The sequence below is a fragment of the Tubulanus polymorphus genome, chromosome 1 (genome assembly GCF_964204645.1).
Source record: "Tubulanus polymorphus chromosome 1, tnTubPoly1.2, whole genome shotgun sequence".
Classification (NCBI taxonomy): Eukaryota; Metazoa; Nemertea; class Palaeonemertea; order Tubulaniformes; family Tubulanidae; genus Tubulanus; species Tubulanus polymorphus.
The window spans coordinates 8,570,358-8,587,951 of record NC_134025.1 but is presented as its reverse complement, the minus strand read 5'-3'; the positions used below and the strand labels follow the sequence as shown (position 1 = coordinate 8,587,951).

General features: G+C 38.1%; 1 protein-coding gene across 4 annotated transcripts in view; it reads left to right on the top strand.

The window, feature by feature from the left end:
- LOC141913823 (uncharacterized) overlaps positions 1–17,594 on the top strand; it is a 59,946-nt gene that overhangs the window by 30,027 nt on the left and 12,325 nt on the right. For 3 of the 4 annotated variants that reach the window (XM_074805003.1, XM_074804997.1, XM_074804992.1), the window contains exons 7-8: positions 4,593–7,362; positions 15,523–17,117. In XM_074805003.1, coding sequence (XP_074661104.1) covers positions 4,593–7,362; positions 15,523–17,117 — 4,365 coding nt within the window. The remainder of the gene's footprint in view (positions 1–4,592; positions 7,363–15,522; positions 17,118–17,594) is intronic. The other variant, XM_074805009.1, reaches the window with a different exon arrangement.

The following is a 17,594-nucleotide window of genomic DNA, read 5'->3' as shown; positions in this document are numbered from 1 at the left end:
GCTCTCTGGGGCATATTACATCAATTAATAACATGGTTTTCAATCAACTTCCAATATCAGAGAGTTACATTTGCAACAAGTATGGCGTCGTCAGTAATTTCATTCCTCAATGAAAAATGTTATATATACTTTCTCTTCATTTTTTTGCTGAGAATACTTGAATATGTTTTCATAGAATATCTGATTGAATGGTGGCGACTGTGAATTTACTGAAAACACTACAAGAACAAGTTGCTGTTGGATGGATTTTTAACGGTATAAACTTGTAAGGATTTTTTCTTACAAACTATAAACCACAAACCACCAGCAACTGTATATGATAACACAATTTGTATGGATGATGCAATTTGAAATTTTTTTATTGATCAAGTGCATTATGTTAGGAAAGTTTGATATTACATTATTTGGCCTAGAATCAGTACTTTCTATCTCTATATCAATTATTCTGCGAACAGATTAGGCAATCTATATCAAAATGTAAATATATGAATCATCTTCAAATTGTGGAATATTCTGGATATATTGTTTCCTCAGAATTCGAACAATGGCCGAGAACAATATTAACTGCCTGTCTAGAGATAGTTTAATATATTTGAGTCATTGCCACTAGCTGAGGTCCCTCCTAAATAAACTACTGAATAATAATAAGGCGTCCACATGAGGCCCCTGGATTTCTTTGTGAAATATCTAGTTAAGATGAGTCACATGTGCCTATAGTAAATTGATACACAGCTGTCAAATTAATAGGTGGACTCTTCTCAATATTTCGTTTGTCATGAAGCCCCTCATTAGCATATTAATCGTTGAAATTCTTGTGTAACAATTTAACTGAAGGATTTTAACTATAAGAGCGGGTTACTCTTTGAAATCTTTTCACTAGCTATTCATGGTAGCTAATCCGAGCTGCTTATAGCGAAGGTCACTTTCCATTTCATGCTTATTTGGTGAATTTTCACTCTGGCTTGAAAGTGAGATTAACAGGAATTACATGCACTAGGATTAACACATATAGATTAGGTGGGAAGGATTTCCTATATGTTGACGCGTTCGTTACTAAACCTTCACACTTTCTATAATCGCGTGATCTGACTAGTCCCATAGTGACCAATGTGATTACACAGTTGATTCTATGTATTTGATGGATTGAATCTCTGGATTGATAAGGTTCATATATATATATATATATATATATATATATATATATATATATATATATATATATATATATATATATATATATATATATATATATATATATATATATAGATGTTAGTCTCCCAAATGGCAGTTGTTTATCAGCGAAAAATGACAACTATTCATTTGGAATGTTAGGCATCGTAAATTAACAGGAATGTGAAATTAGATCAATTTGTTTAATCGTGAAATTTAGCTGCAGATTCTGTATCGGCTGAGTGGTAGCGTTTCGTGTAGTGATGCCAGACTTGTTGCGTGGAGAATGATACGAATCATCATAAAATATTAAATCATTCTAGTAACGTTAATGAGTCGATTGAGTCTAGTAATTAGCTTCTGGTTTCTGATTTTAAATTGACATGTCGATATTTCGAATACAAGTGCTGATTTGGAGAGATACCGCTATTCAGGAATTGTCAATTATAGTCAACTGTTCAGCGCATTAATGCTATTTCAATTGAGCAATTGACTATTTGAAGGACCAACCACCAAAACATTTGAAAAAGTTCATCGAATGAATGAAACGTCAGTGCATCTGATTTTTGGATCATTCGAAGATTCATTTTCTCTGATGGATTCGTCTCGGATGATTTTCGAACATCGTACATAATATATTTCGAAAGTGAACTTTTATCTAACTGTTGAAAATTAATAATTGGATCGATTGGATTGGATCGGACTTCACGTGGAGGAATGAGTTATACGTGGGTTGAACTTATGAAATCGTTACTCATAGCGCAGCATACTGTGTACATACACTCACACACATACACGCGCGCACATAGAGAGAGAGATGGGAAACATGCTGATGTCAGAACGGTGACTTATATCAATTGAAGTAAATATTCTACTCCTCCTCACTCTCTCAAACCAACGCATGAGAGGGCAGCAGTTCTGCGGTTACTCTCGTTTTATTTGGAGTTTCGGATGTGACAGTTATCGTACATATCATTATCATTCATTAAGACTACTTCATCGTTGAGTCTCCTGTACTGCTTGTATTGTCATTCGGCTCAAGAATCTGAAGAACGGCGAAAGTGTTCTTCGTTTTACCTGCGAATGTCAATTAGTTTGATCTACTAGATTTGACATATATTCGTTGTAGTTCGTATTTGTTGCGGATGAAATTACAAGTACCATATATGGATTGATTATTTTCGGGAAATAAGTACTTCATCCGGTGTTGTTGAATATTTTGGCGTCGCGGAAATCTACTTATGTATATGTAACCGCTGACTGAGTTCACTTTTATATCGCACATTGACAATCGTTAATAGATGAAGAGAGTTGTTAAAACCTTATGGATTATGGAAAGTAGTTCCGTTGTATTTGTGACATTATAAAGTTCTTTGCGAATTCATAATAATTAAGGAGTGTATATTTGATCAACATGGTGTCGTTCAAGATAATAGAAGGTAAAATTTATATATACTCATTCCTATATTGTACATGTATTCACATATTTTTCAACTCATCTATTTTGTCTGTATTTACACTGATTCAGCTCTATTGGCTATAGATACAGCATCGATATAATAGTTCATCCCCTGTTAAGTCTAGTCTGGTAATTTGACCAGCTATAGAAATTCAATCAGACACCGCCCTTCCGGATATTCGGATATTCGGATTGATTTGAGCCCGTTGTTATTGACATAGTGGCAGCTATATTTCAATAGCTGGGAAGCCTTATGAAAGGATGGATTGTGGCCACGCATGTGGTACTAATAGTTTTAAAAATAATATTCAAAGGCAGTTTGTCCGGGGTATTATACTTAAAGTTTTTACTATTGTTTAGGTCAAACTGACACTTTTTCCATGAGTCTAACTATGTCAAGGTAAATAAGCGTGTTCTATTGAAATTCAGATACTAGAATAAGTGTAGAAAAGAGTAGTGGGATACATTATGAGCCGTTTTGCATCTGCGTACCAAACATGGATCTCGGCGAACCTTTAGGTTTCTTTCATCTTTCAAATTTAATGAAATTGATATTGCCATTTGATAAAGTTCGAGGTAGGTGATTGATATCAAAGCTGACATTTCTTATCAACTTTGTTGGGAGATTAATTAATTTCCCTGTAACATAGTATATATGTACAAAGAGTAAATGATATAGGCTTATCAGTAAAGTATATATTTATATATATATATATATATATATATATATATAAATGTCTTTCGTCACGTTGACATGAGGGATATTGTAACCTTTAACTAACCCGCTGGTTGTCAGACTTGTTGCTGCCAGAAACGTCAATCCAATATCAGAAATCTTATCAATGATTAGCCATTATAAGACTTGGTGTTTGATCGGAGCTGTCCGTCAAATCTTGGCTCTATTTTAGAAAGTATCGGTTCTTTTCGAGATCATTTTATGGGTGTCAGCGCATTAGAAATGATGTCTTCTAGTTGAAATCAATAGTTCATTACGCATGAAACACCATCTGTGACAATACATTTCTCAATAACTGACTCACTTTATTTGTGACTGAATCAAATCCTTTCTCCGCCCTTAAACTATGGAGTTATCAAAACATCAAGTTTGATTACTGCAACAAAACGTTTACCTTGTTCTGACTTCATTTCATACGGATTGACAGCTATCGAGATTGTAATAATGTTGATGTCATGTTTTTCTCAATTTTGTTTACTTTTACTTAAATAGTGTTTAGGGTGAAGAGTTCACTTTGATATACATTTAAGCGAACTTAATCTTATTAACTGATCAACAATGATAGACTATTAAGCACTGCTGGGTATTTGATCAGGTAGGAGGTCGGGAATGTAATGGCTGAAAAACTTTGAACCATAGGCTATCATTAAACAATTCAAGATCGTCCATAAGTCCTTGTCTATTTCATAGTCGTAATTAGATCTGCTTACTATGTTTTTAATCGAAGAAATCTTACACAATGGCTGGTATTCCTGATTATTATGGCGGGATATACTATTTTCGTTGAAATATTTCTTTGGATTCTAAATAATATGAAATCACAATGAAGACATATTCAAAACTACAACGTAAGTTTAGAAGAGTATTGTCATGATTTTTTTCAACATGTGCAGGAAATGCTATTCCAGAAATGCTTTTTCCCCCCAAGTTTCTGGAGTCTTGTTTTCATGTTGCCAGATAGCTTATTCATTCCATTTAGTTGTTTTCTACAGTCAAAGCTCAACAGGTTCCGACACGGTTGGAGAGATGCTAGCATCTACTTTTCATCAGCTGTTCATTCTCATTATTCCAAACCTGCCTCCTATGGTAGTGCTTGATTATAAATAGAACAAACAAAATGTTTTATTAGAAATTGATGTTTAAATGTAATTATGAATATTATTTTCAGAATATTTTGATTAGTTCGACTAAGTAACTTAATTTTTCATGTGATTTTTGTCTTTCCAGGGAGCCGAAATAACAACGCCAGCTCTGGACGTGAAACGAGTTCGTCACGTTCGACATCCCCGAGCAGCACCTCAGGCATTCCAACCCCTGGTGGCAGGGCGCTTAATGTTGGTCGCAGTCATTCCTTATCCGATCGTCACGGACACCGAATAGTGAATTCGACGAGTACCAGTTCAGCGAGTTCGGCTGCATCAGGGACGAGTAAAAGCACGGTAACCAGCGGTTACCAAACGGCAGGCTCTAGCGTGTCAAATTATTCGAGTAAAAGTGTGCCCGCGAACAAAAACTCCATGTTGGACAAATTTAAGTTTTTCAATTCCAAAGACAAAGCTGCTGCAAAAGGCAGCAGCGGCAGTTCGCCGAAAGGCAGCTCCTCGAAACAAACTGCTTCCAAACCGGTTGAAAATGATTGTTCCGAATCGCGTGCATCGACAGGTTCAGTTAATCGTAACGCAAGTGCCAATGAAACGAGCATGGTACACCAAGCTTCAGCCGGAAGCCCGAAACAATCGAGTAAATCACTGAAAAAGACGCTACGGGGAGCTCTAACTTCGTCAAAACGTGAAGGTTCTCCGAAGCCTTCGAAGGCAGCTGACAAAGATGGAATGTCAAAACGAAGTACACCACCCCCGACTGCTGGCCGCATTGTTCAACCTACACCTGCGGCTATATCGCAGACTGCAGCTAAAAGTGGTCATAACAAATCATCTCCTACCCTGAGTCGGCGAGGGTCAGGGACGTCAAGTATTAAAACCGAGAAAAATGAGATTAAAAGTGGACAAAATAGTCCAAATTTGAGTAAGAAAACATCAAAAATTGCTGTCGCTAAAACAGCGGCAGTTGCTTCCACTCAGTCCAGTGTAGCTGCTTCAACAGGTCTCAATTCACCGAATACATCTGTGCCAATGCCTGTTGGTATGACAAAGGCAAATCCCATCCAGACGAACTCGATTCAAGGGACTACTTCCAAATCTGTCTCGAAGATCAAAGATGAGAAACTACGTTCGTCGGGTTCGCATCGCGATCTTAAATCAGCATCTAGTCAGTATAGTAGTAAAACTGGACCATCTACTAAATCTAGTGGTACGGACAGTCGACGTAATAGTGGCGAAATGCGGGCTAGTTCAAAGCAGACTAGCGACTCGCGATTGAACAATAGCATTTCATCGAGTAGCCAGAATGAAACCTACACTACTGGGTTGAATTCACGGAATTATAAAGCTGGGCTCGGCGGCGATATCGGCAAATCTGGTACGAGTGGTTCGAAATATAGCAGCAATTCGCATGACCGTCGTGCAGGCAGCATCAATAACGATCAGTATTCACGGATTTCAAATTCGCCAAACAATGAACAGCAGTATTCATCAACTTCTCAACAGAGATATGCTAATACTAACGGCGCTGATCAATACAATTCAGTGCGGTCAAATGGAGGAGGTAGTGGGCATTACGGCTCATTGCGATCCGGCGACAAAGTTCAGTCACCCAGCGGTAGCCAGTACGGTTCATTAAAGAACAGTAACGAACGAGTGCAGTCACCAGGTGGCAGCAGTCTACACTACGGTTCATTGAAAAACAGCAATGAACGAGTACAGTCACCAGGTGGCAGCAGTCATTACGGTTCATTAAAATCGAGCGATCGGTTAAATTCGCCATCTGGTAATAGCCACTATGGTTCGCTGAAAAATGGCGATCGCACAAAATCACCGAGTCCAAGTGGAAATAGCGCGCATTATGGCTCGCTGAAAAATGGCGAGCGTATACAATCGCCTAGCAGCAGTAACTATGGCTCACTTAAAAGTGAAAAATCTGAAAAACGTTCGACGAGTAGTAATCAGAAGAAACAGTCTCCCACGAAACCAGAACGAACCTCGAGTATACCGAACAATAGTAACAATGCTGCTAAAAGTACAAGGTCCTCTTCAACATCCAAATCTTCATCATCGTCAACGCAAAAGGCACCATCAAAATCAAAAGAATCGTCATCCTCCTCTTCATCAATATCATCATCGAACAAAGATTCACGTAACAATCAGAGTAGTACGAGTTCTTCCACGGACAGTACGAGTCAACCGTCGTCGAGTGAGAAGAGCGTATCGTCGACAGAGAGCGTAATCTATAAACCAACCAGCTGCGACGAAGCAGATCCGAAATCGGACACAAACGCGAGTAAAACCGATAGTACGACGACCGATACCGAGGTCGGTGGCGCTGCCAATAAGTATCGCAAGAATACGGCATCCAAAAACAAAGAAAAAATGGAAACTACCTTCGATGCCGAAGGTCGGACTGAAACCGTCACCGTTCAAGATGAAGGGAGTCCCGAAGTTATGGATATTAAACCTATGCAACCTATTCTACGGTCGTCTCCGTACACTGGTTATCTGCGGTCGATAGCGTCGAATAAGCAATACCCGGGACCGCTGTCCGGCGGGTACGGCTCGACTAGTCGACTCGGCTACCATCGGCCGATGATGCCTGACAGCTCGAAGTATTTCTCTTTGAAACGCACGGGACCAAATAATTGCACGAGTAGCATGATTGAAAGCACTGACTATGGTTCGGATGCTGAGAGTTTTGACATATCTGGCTACATGTCGGATGGTGACATTCTGAAAAGCAATCACATGACCAGCGATGATTTCAGCGGTTATATGAGTGAAGGAGGCGCGACGTTATACGCTAGAAGAATGCAGCAACGATTCAGAGAAGGAATGCAAGCCGTGCAGGAGTGTATGCAAAAAAGTGCCGGACTCACAGATGATGACAGGTATGTTTATTGTCATGTTTTTCTTTTCATTTATTGATACTTGCTATTTCGCTGTTATACGTGTATCGTGTTTGAGCGAGACAGTTGTGTATTTCTGCATGCAAGTATTTTGCTCCATTTGTCGCGGTTGCAGTTGTATCGTTAGAATCAGTATAGATGGCAGCGCGTAATGTTTCAATGAAGTTTCATACCAGTACAGCAGATGGCGTATGTGTTTCAATAACCTGACTTGTTACAGCAACATTCGAGTGATTGTTCTGTTACTCCAAAGGCAGCAAGGGAATTGTTATACAGAATAATATTTTATAGCATGCTCGCCGGGTTACTGGGCAGATGTTTAATTTATAGTTGGTAGTAGTTTACAGCTGTTTCAACATCCAGATCGATATGATACATGGATATATCATATCGATAGTTTGATCCGAACCACCTGCGACCAATCCCTATTTGACGCTTAAAAAGTTAATTCCAGAAAAAATGTTCTCAGATATTCTCTACATATGTTAGATTTAACCATAAATCCATGTTTATTCTTCAAAATATTGTGCTTCGATAAAATTTCCGACTTCCGTAGCTTGACTGGAAGTCATCAAGCTGCTTTCAGTGTCTCCCTCAAAGACCATTGAAACAGTTTGTCATCTGGTACTGACAAGGCAGCCATTAACAATTTTTTGGATGAAAGTATCTTTTCAGAATTAATTCACAACGTAGTTTAATTTGAACCATGTCAGTACATACATATACTTATCAAATAGATCATCTTTTATGACCTAGGTCAATAAACCACTCTATAAAATCTGATTTGCAGCATGTTGGCTAATCATCAAAATGATTATGTGATTTAGTAATATAATTATGTGATAGTTGGCAGGTTCCATAATTGTCCATTTTTAAGTTCTCTACATGATCAGAGTAGATACATTTACAGTGGTAAAGTTAGGCATGAGTTCAGTCATGTATTGATGGAAATTAATTCCATTAATTGTTGTAATGAATTATATGTGTCTATGGAGATATTCACACTTTTACACAAGTCCAAACCACCACTGTAGCATGTTAGAATATTACATCTATCATCAAATTACAGTTTTGCCCTTGACCTTACTAAAGCTCCTGGTTCATGATATACGAGTTTTTCAACCAAAAGAAATCATTTTTATGAGCATTCTTATTCTCATGGTACACGGTCTGTTTCTTGACGTGTTCTAATTAAAATAACACGCAGTTCAAACATTTGCTGGGTAATTCATCTTGAAGGGATAGAAGAACATCTTAAACCGGTTTTGATCAGGGGACCACACTCACTGCACTGATGAAAACAGAAAAGCTGCACGTTAAATTTTGATTAAGGTTCAGTACAGAATAGAAAATTTGAAACCGTTTTTATCCCTAGGATTTGAATTGCAATTTCAAATTGGTATTTGGATGTTTATCAACTATTTTTCTCACTGACTATCTAGTATTTATCTGCGGTCTATGAATATTGAATTCATACAGCATAATTATTACTATTTCATTGCTGAATACTTTCTCTGGCAATTGGGGAGAGTGATATAGACATATTCTTGCACTAATCATTTCACACGATACCAAAATACCATCGGCATGCGAAGAAGCCATCGCACGTATCACACAGTTGTTCCACGCGTAGCTTGCTGATAGAAACAGGGTAGGAAAGGGCTGCAGTGGGAAGGGATATTTCTCCTGTTCATATCTCTCTTGGTGCTATAACTACGGCTGCTGCTGCTGCCGCTACTGCTGCTCTGGCTGGTGCTGCTTGTGCTACGCTCTGTGCGTGGCTTTGCATAGTTAACGTTTGCCGAGATGAACTATTGATCTGAGAAATTGCTCATGCATCAGATTTCGTGCTAAATTTGAGCTCTGATTCAGGAGGTATTACTCTTTCGTGAGTTGTTTGTTGGGATATGAAGCTATCAGTACACAAGGTATGTATCAATGTAAAGGAAAGGCTGGTATGATATACTAATATTAATCCTGAAAAGCTAATATTTCAGTCACGGTAGTCAGCAATATTTGATAAGCAATTAATATTTTTCTGTTTTGCATATTTAAGCAATGTTTTCCACAAAGGACTTATTCTTATGATTAGCTCTTGGGAAGCGACGCTTTCACATATTGTGATACTAATGGATACAGTAGATCACCATATCTCAATGTTCATACATAGAGTTTACTAGTTAACTTGTCGTGTGGGAGAATACATAACACGAATTGAATATATTTTTTACCAGAGAAGTTATCAGATAGTAGAAATAACCGCACTGTGAAGGATGGGAGATGTTGAAGACAAGATGCTTGTAAAGCTGTGTTATCTTGTAACCGATGTACTCATCGATGGAACAGGACCTTTTCTATATACAAAATAGAAATCTGAGGCTTGATTTATTCCGAGCCATTCGGGCTGATAAAGTTCATGAATTATTATCACATCTCACATAAAATGAAGCCGTTATCCCGGAAGCGACCTTGCGCTGAGTCATTTCCTGATACGTTGTAGTACCAAATAACCCTAATTTGCCCGAAGGACCCTCCCTCTCCATTCACCTGCCGCCACCAACTAGATGCACTTCATGTTCATTTGGTCCTTTCCGGTGGTATCGTTATTGCTTTGTAAAATCTCTCAAGATTGTGTTAATAGCAGTTAATGCCCTTCATCTTTATATGCGATAATGTCCTGTATGTCCTTGACAGGTATTTGCACCCAAACAACATTTGCATGGTAATTGAGAGTTACTGAATGCTGATGGTAAAATCATCTCATTGATACTGAACATGCTACAATATCAGGGCTAGATTATGCTGAATTGCTCCTGCAGCATGATTAAAGCAATCAATTTTCCAAGTCCTTTCTCTTGAAATTAGCTTGTCTGAATGAGGTTACGTAGTTTCCCTCCAGAGATATGTCTATTTTCGTTATTTTTCTACGTATGGCATCATCACATTATATTGCTGTCTAAAAGAGTCATTGACGAAATGGATAGTAATAGGTATCTTTTTCCAACATTGATTGATTGAACTTTCATGATTATCCTTGCTATGACTTTTCGCTTTCATTGCCTTTTTTGTGACTGGGGTCAGCGATGTTAATTGCCTATTAATTTACTATAACATTTGAGGGAATTTCCGGAATATATAAAGCTACCTGATTCTTACAATTATGGTTTGTATCGCTATTTGTTCTGGGGTATTTTGCCTCCAACATTCATTGCCTCCAGGAGCATTCCCCTCAAGACACCACCAGCAAATATACGAATCAAGTGGTATTTTTTTACACTGCTATTATGAAGGTGATTCACTTCATATCGAGTGGCTGATTTTTATGCTTCATTATCAAGTTACAAATCATAACTCCTAATTTCTTAATGACAATATTTGAATTACTGTTCTCCATGCAATAATTCAGCTATATGCGATTTCATATTTGCATCCTTTGTTCTGTGAATGATCGTGACTCCTGTAAAACTTGTTAATTAGTCATGAAGTCAGATCATTGACCTACAATCCCCACTACAACATTAGAGAGTCTTGATGTATACTTTCTGCTACGTGATTGAAGTACTCTCATTTCCTGTCGTCGTGGAAAAAAATCAGGGTTCGACACGTGGCATGAACAATTTGATTTAAAGATATATGATTGTGGGATAGAATCTAGACAAAAGTTACACCACGTAGTAAGGTCTTTGGTGGCTGAGCCTGTGCAATGTAGTACTGCAATAATTAATTTTTAAAATGCCATATTCTCTTCATCACAGAAGGTAAATTTAAAATAGTATAAAGTAGTATATGGATTGATAGATCTATTTCTCCGACACTGGTCTAACATTGTAATGGCCTGATTAAGCATATTCGATTATGAAATTCTAGCAATTAAGCAATCATACATTCTCTTCTGGCAGTACAGCTAATGCTGTTTAGGCTCACGAGCTAATCAGAATGAGTTGTATACCGAGTGTATTTTGTTTTTGAAAACTATACTGCAAAAAATGTACATCAACATTAGCGAAGCGTAATGAGAGCACAGCTGTCTTAGTAACTGAAAAATACAAGTTTATAAGGGCCTCCATTTAATGTATAGTGGAGTTCAGTGCCTTCATTTTGCTCTCATGGAAAGAGATTTCCTCACTTCTGCAGATTCCATTTTTCGTCAAAGTAGTTGGGATACATTCTTGAGCCATTATTTTCCACTGTGAGTACAATTCAAAGTCAAACTAGTGTCAAGCCGTATCACGTATCAATTTGTCATATCGATAGAATATATGTTTATACATGTATATTTATATAATTTGTATGTGATTGATCAGTATTGAACAACCAATTTGTATGTTTTATGAAGCTAACAGCAGCTGTGTTGAAGCGCCTTCGAGAAATAGAAGAAAATATTTTATGCCCTCATAAAATTCATTCTGTGTTGGCTGGTAGGAATCTAAGTGAAATTGTGGGTCCAAAAACTGGTTTGATACAAAATGAATTGTTGTCCATGGCTAGACATTTTTAGAACCATGCAATATGAGGGCATAGCCAGGATTTTCTAGAACCATGCAATATGAGGGCATAGCCAGGATTTTCTTGGGGTGAGGGGGTTCAGTTTTTGAGAAAACTGCCCTCTGTCTTTATGGAAACGCTACACTATAGTGCCAAAGGCACAGCCAGTAAGGGGACCCTCAATTGAAAGTAATGACAAGGGGATGAGTTTCAAAGGGTTTAAAGATAGAAAAGGCCTGTATCCTTGGGAGAATATTTTTGGGACCCAATATAGCGGAACTCCTAGATCTTTGAAGGTTTACGTGAACACGCCCCTGTAATATGTTTATTTTTCATTCTGGGAGATATATTTCAATTTACTGTTTTATTTATGGTACAGAAGTCCTTTATGATTGATTTAAGTTTGATCATAAGCTAAATGTAGAAATCGATATCATTTCTACGTGTTTATTTAGAGTCCGAAAACTTAAGTTATTAGAAAGGTTATTCAGTCTAATCATGGCCAAGTCTCATTGAATAAAATCAGTATACTGATAGAACTGAATGGATACTTTGGTAGAATTGGGAACATATGTCCATGTGGACAGAACAATGATGATGTACTGAATCAGCTGAACCTACTATGACAAATACAACAGCCTGTATGTCACTAGAGTGTCGAGCTGCAATATTAAATAGTACTGTTGTTGAGTAAGCGTTTACACTTCATATGTGTCACACGTGTAAATTTCAGTAGGAACGATTATAATATCGCCATATCTTAGGGATTACTTCGCTGTCAAACCAGGAATTAACGATCAAAACGAATAGTTTCTGCAGTGAAATTTTATAGATTACCATTTCTTGTGAACTTAACAAGTCGTAGGCTGTTGTTGTGCGGGGAACGAGTGATAAACTACAACCAAAGAGGAGGTTTTTTAACGATTTTTCAATCACGTATGACAGCGTAACTCTCGCAATCTCATCTCGTACGACAGAGTTCATCAGACCTCGGAGATTATGCCGGCAATGATGTGACTTCGTGATTCAAGCGATATCTTACAGATCGACATTTTTATTTTTCAATTCAAAAATGATGCCCCCGCCGATGACGACATTTCTACCGAGTCCGCGAAAACGGATTAAAATCAATGGTCCTAATTTTCGGCCGTCAATTGGCCATAGATCTCGCGATCTTACCCCAGTCATTGAGGAATTACATAATTTGCGGTAGGTTTGGTTTTTGGGTTGTCTTAGATTCAGAAATGTGTTGGCTATCTTCATTCAAATTGCCAAAACATAAATCCCTGCTGACGGAAATACCACATAATACACCATGTGAAGAAATCCTCGTTGATTAGTCTTATTATTCAGATATAAACTATCATCATGGATACACGCTGCGAGTTCAGACTTTTGAAAATCAAAGTTATTCTCAGCAAATCAACTTGATCGAAAACAGGTATCGATATACCCCAGTATGTCTAGAAATTATCTGTATAAAAGTTATGAAAACAAATTTATAAATCCACTAGTAATTGTTGTTGATTCAGAAAACTAACCAATTACTCCCAAACATATGTGCACTGGAAGTATTGGTTGATAACACTTATATTTCGGACAAATTAGTCAAATTAAGGCATTCCATAATCTCCCAGCGCTTTACCTCATTCCAGCTTTACGCTATGTAGTTTTATGTATTTCAAAACTCGGAAACCCACAACTGCCTGATGGGGATCACGTACCAGGCCTCATTTGCTTTGCTCAGTTGTAGCTGAAGTTTTCTCCGATGGCGAGAAGTGACCAAAATCATAAGCTTAATGTAATAATTGAAATAAGATCAAAACCATTTAAGGCGAAAATTGCCTAGCTGTCCTGGCTGTCGCCACTCCGTCCCTGTGGAGCCAGGAACTTATCAGGTCACAACCACAGTTGTACTGAATGTCAGTGTTGATGATTGATATATCAGGGTCCCATCGGGTTCAGTGGACAGTAATGAATGCTTCCATATGCGAATAATGGAAGAACTTCTTCGCTGCCATGTCCAGTTGGAACTATGAAATGATGTTATCCTTATAATTGTTGAGCTTCGTTAACGCCCGTAATGACCACTAATGGCATTCATTTATGTATCTGTAATTGTACATCTCGTATATCTAGAATCTATATCGAGCACATTTGTTGCCAAATTAATTGCTGAAAATCAGCAAAAAGACAATATAGATATGGGTAATTTTCATATCACTGTACTAATCAATTTGTCATAGCTTATGAATTTGGCTTCACTATATTTCATCACATTTTCTTCTGATGAATGAATACGTTGATTAACTATCCCTGGAAATACTTATTTAATACTCATTTATTGGGTTAGAATTGAGTCTTCTCTCTATAATTAAGCATTGAACCAACTTTGAAAAACTTTTCAAAAGTTCTGAATGCAGTTGTAGGAACTTGAGGATATAATATTATGCTTTATCCCTGCCGACACTATGACTTGCTGTACAAAACATAATCATCAAATGAATTTTTGATTTGATATGAACTGGGAGGTGGGAGAGAATGAAATAATGCCAGGCAGACAGGTAAATCTCTTGAGAAAATGTGTACTCGGCACCACCGTAGTGGTGTTGTTTGTTATACTTGAGCATTGCGTTCTATGATTATGCCATTGCTGAATGGAATGCCTCCAGAGGTTCTGTAAATAGGCCCCTCGATGCTGATGGGAACATACCACAGACACGTATGAACATACACTGTATCTCCATTTTCTTTTCAAATTGCTACTCGACAGAATTCCATTTTTGCTATATTTCGATTGCCTCTACTAGGATGGTACATATGTTTCTTACAAATGTTTTTACTAGAAATACTTGACTTATCTTCAAATTCTTTTTTAAGCACAGAAATGATATTCAGAAGATATCATTCCAGAAACAAAGTTTACAACTGGAGTTTGATTTCACAGAATATTCTACTTTTATGAAGTTTCCATGTGACATATATATGTGTAAATTTATTTGACCTGCTATAGAAACAAAAGATTGATTAGCCTCTCAATTAGCTGTAAAAAATAGTATATGGGCACTTAATGTATCATTTGATACATATATAATATGTTGTGCCTGTGACATACGAATGACATATGTTAAAAAGAATTTGAGCAGCAATTATCAATATATTCCGATGTGCCTTGGCAAGTGAGGATGGAGAATTAAGTGATTATTATATTTCACTTAACGTTTATCACCTGGTTTAGGGTTGTGAAGTACGAACTATTTTGTAATGAACCAACTACAGCATTTCTTAAATTCCATCGATTCGTGAAGAAAATTGAAGGTCATCAGCGTTCTAGTGGTAATTTGGTGCATTCTCAGTATACGCTTATTAGATTTTCAATTATCAGATGTATACATGTACCACATGTACTAATTAACGTGGTATTGTGCTATGTATCTGGTATATTTGGCTTTAAAGTCTCCCCATTTTCCAAGTGAGGCACCATTTTCAATATTTCTACTGCTATGCGAAAAAAAGAAATATGTAATGTTGCAATACTTTTATAAATGCAGAAATACAAAAATGTCTCCTATGTCTTATGATACTTGAATTGATCATATACACATACGATTTTATTTCGAATAGAAATTGACATTTTGTATTTTCGTTTATTTTTAGTTTTGATGACAGCAGTTCAATCAGTAGCGGCGACATCAGCGACACTATCGGTGATATCAGCACCGACGAAAACCTGACCAGCACATCGCAAAGTGCGTGTTCCGATTACCACAATCCGTACGGAAGTCTTAAACGTAAAGACACTAATCTTTCGACAAAAGCGAGTTACTACGGTGCTAAAACCGCATTTATTGGTAACAAGAACTTGAATGTCCCCGGATCCGATTATGATTATATGGCCTGGCGTAAATATTCAGCACCTGAAGTCGGGCATAACTACGTAAGTCTCGACTATACTAGCGAGCCAGATACGAGTACGCTGCATCGGTGGTACAAAAACGATTTGAAGGCCGGAAACTATGCAACAACCGGATCGCTGCGTCGTAATTCAAACATCGAACATTCGTACACATCATCTGAGAATCTATCGAGACATCACCATGCGCATCAACAACAATACGATCCACACGGGCATAAACCTGTGAAAGTCGACTCCGAGACGAACACCGACCAATCAATGATCATGATGCGAAAACAGAATCCACGAGCTGGTGGTATTCCTCCATCGACGGCTATGAACTTCGGTTTCCGTCGACCGATCAGCGGCGCAAGTACGGGCTCAATGGGTAGCACTAAAAGTGGTGGTGGCACTAATCGGGGAACGATGAGTGGAAAGCCCAGTGACCCTAACAAATCAACTTCTCCTTACGCAAAACCTTTAGTTAATGCCGGAAATGCAGTTGACCAGGGTCGTGGAATGATATCCCCATCTAAAACTGGGCTCAATACTCACAGTTCCCCGGACGATGCTTACAAGTCTAACACGCTAGGTCGTAGGCGCCCTGATAATTCAATAAAGGATCGCTTGTTTGGCAGTAGGAGCAATTTAAATAAGGCCCCGGCCCAAAGTTCTGGAGAGACGATGTGTATGAGCACAATAATTTCGAACCCTCATGCTACACTTAATAAAAAGAATGGCAGCCAACCAATGCGCCAAAGTCCAAGTGGCCGCAGTGATTATGCAACCGTAAATATGCCTTATGTGAACAGTTATTCTAGTGCTGAATATGTAGCGCACCATGGCCGTCCTCTAAGCGGGATCACATCTTCCAATTGTTCTCCCCAACGCTTAAAACATGGACAAATGAGCCTTTCAGAGACGGAAAGCATGGAATCTATTTCTTCTGCAGGTCTCAACGTTCAAGCTCAAATTCAACAAGCTCGCGCTCATGGACTCGCGAGTCGCAACATTCTGGCCCAAAATCGAGAATCGTTCACTTACGGAGTTGATCGCTCCAACAGTACACGATCGTCGAAATCCGACCGAATGTATCAATCTCTGTCACAGAGTTTCGACGAAACAGTAGCCAGGGCGAATTCGTTCTCGCAAATTCCTGGCTCCGACCAGCAGCACACGCAGCCACCAGTTTCACCGACTGGTAGCGTATCATCGCAGTCATCGTCCAGGTTTACTTACCCAATGACAGCAATAGGACCAAATGGGTCAACGCATAACCTCGTTCGATCGAGCAGTCAACAGTCAAATCTACCTTACGGAATGCTCTGCAAGTCTGGCTCAAGAGATGAAGATGGTTGTAAGTATATACAAACAAAAGTTGTATTTCATCCTTGAAAATTTCAAAATTTCCAATGCTGGGAAAAATTGTTTTTCGGCGCTGGTTCAATGTTTGTTGTCGGATAAAAGCGAAAAAGCATTGAATTAATATCATCTGTACGGTGTTATGGGTTTTTACATGAATGAACTGAGCGCTGAATTCTGAGCTTAATTTCACATAGATCTTTTCAATATGCCACCTAAGACTAATAAGACAAGTTATTTATTGGGTATCGTATTGGCTCCATGGATACATTCATTTCATACCCTGTACTTAAGACATACACAATGTGGAAATAGTCTTATCCAGTTTGACCATTTCGTATCTGCCATGTAGCAGTGATGTCTCGCTCACAGTTTTTCATCATCTACACTAATCGAATTTTCGTTTCCTGGAAAAATTCGTGGCAATACTATCATAAATCAAGAAAATACCGCTTTGCACATACACATTGCT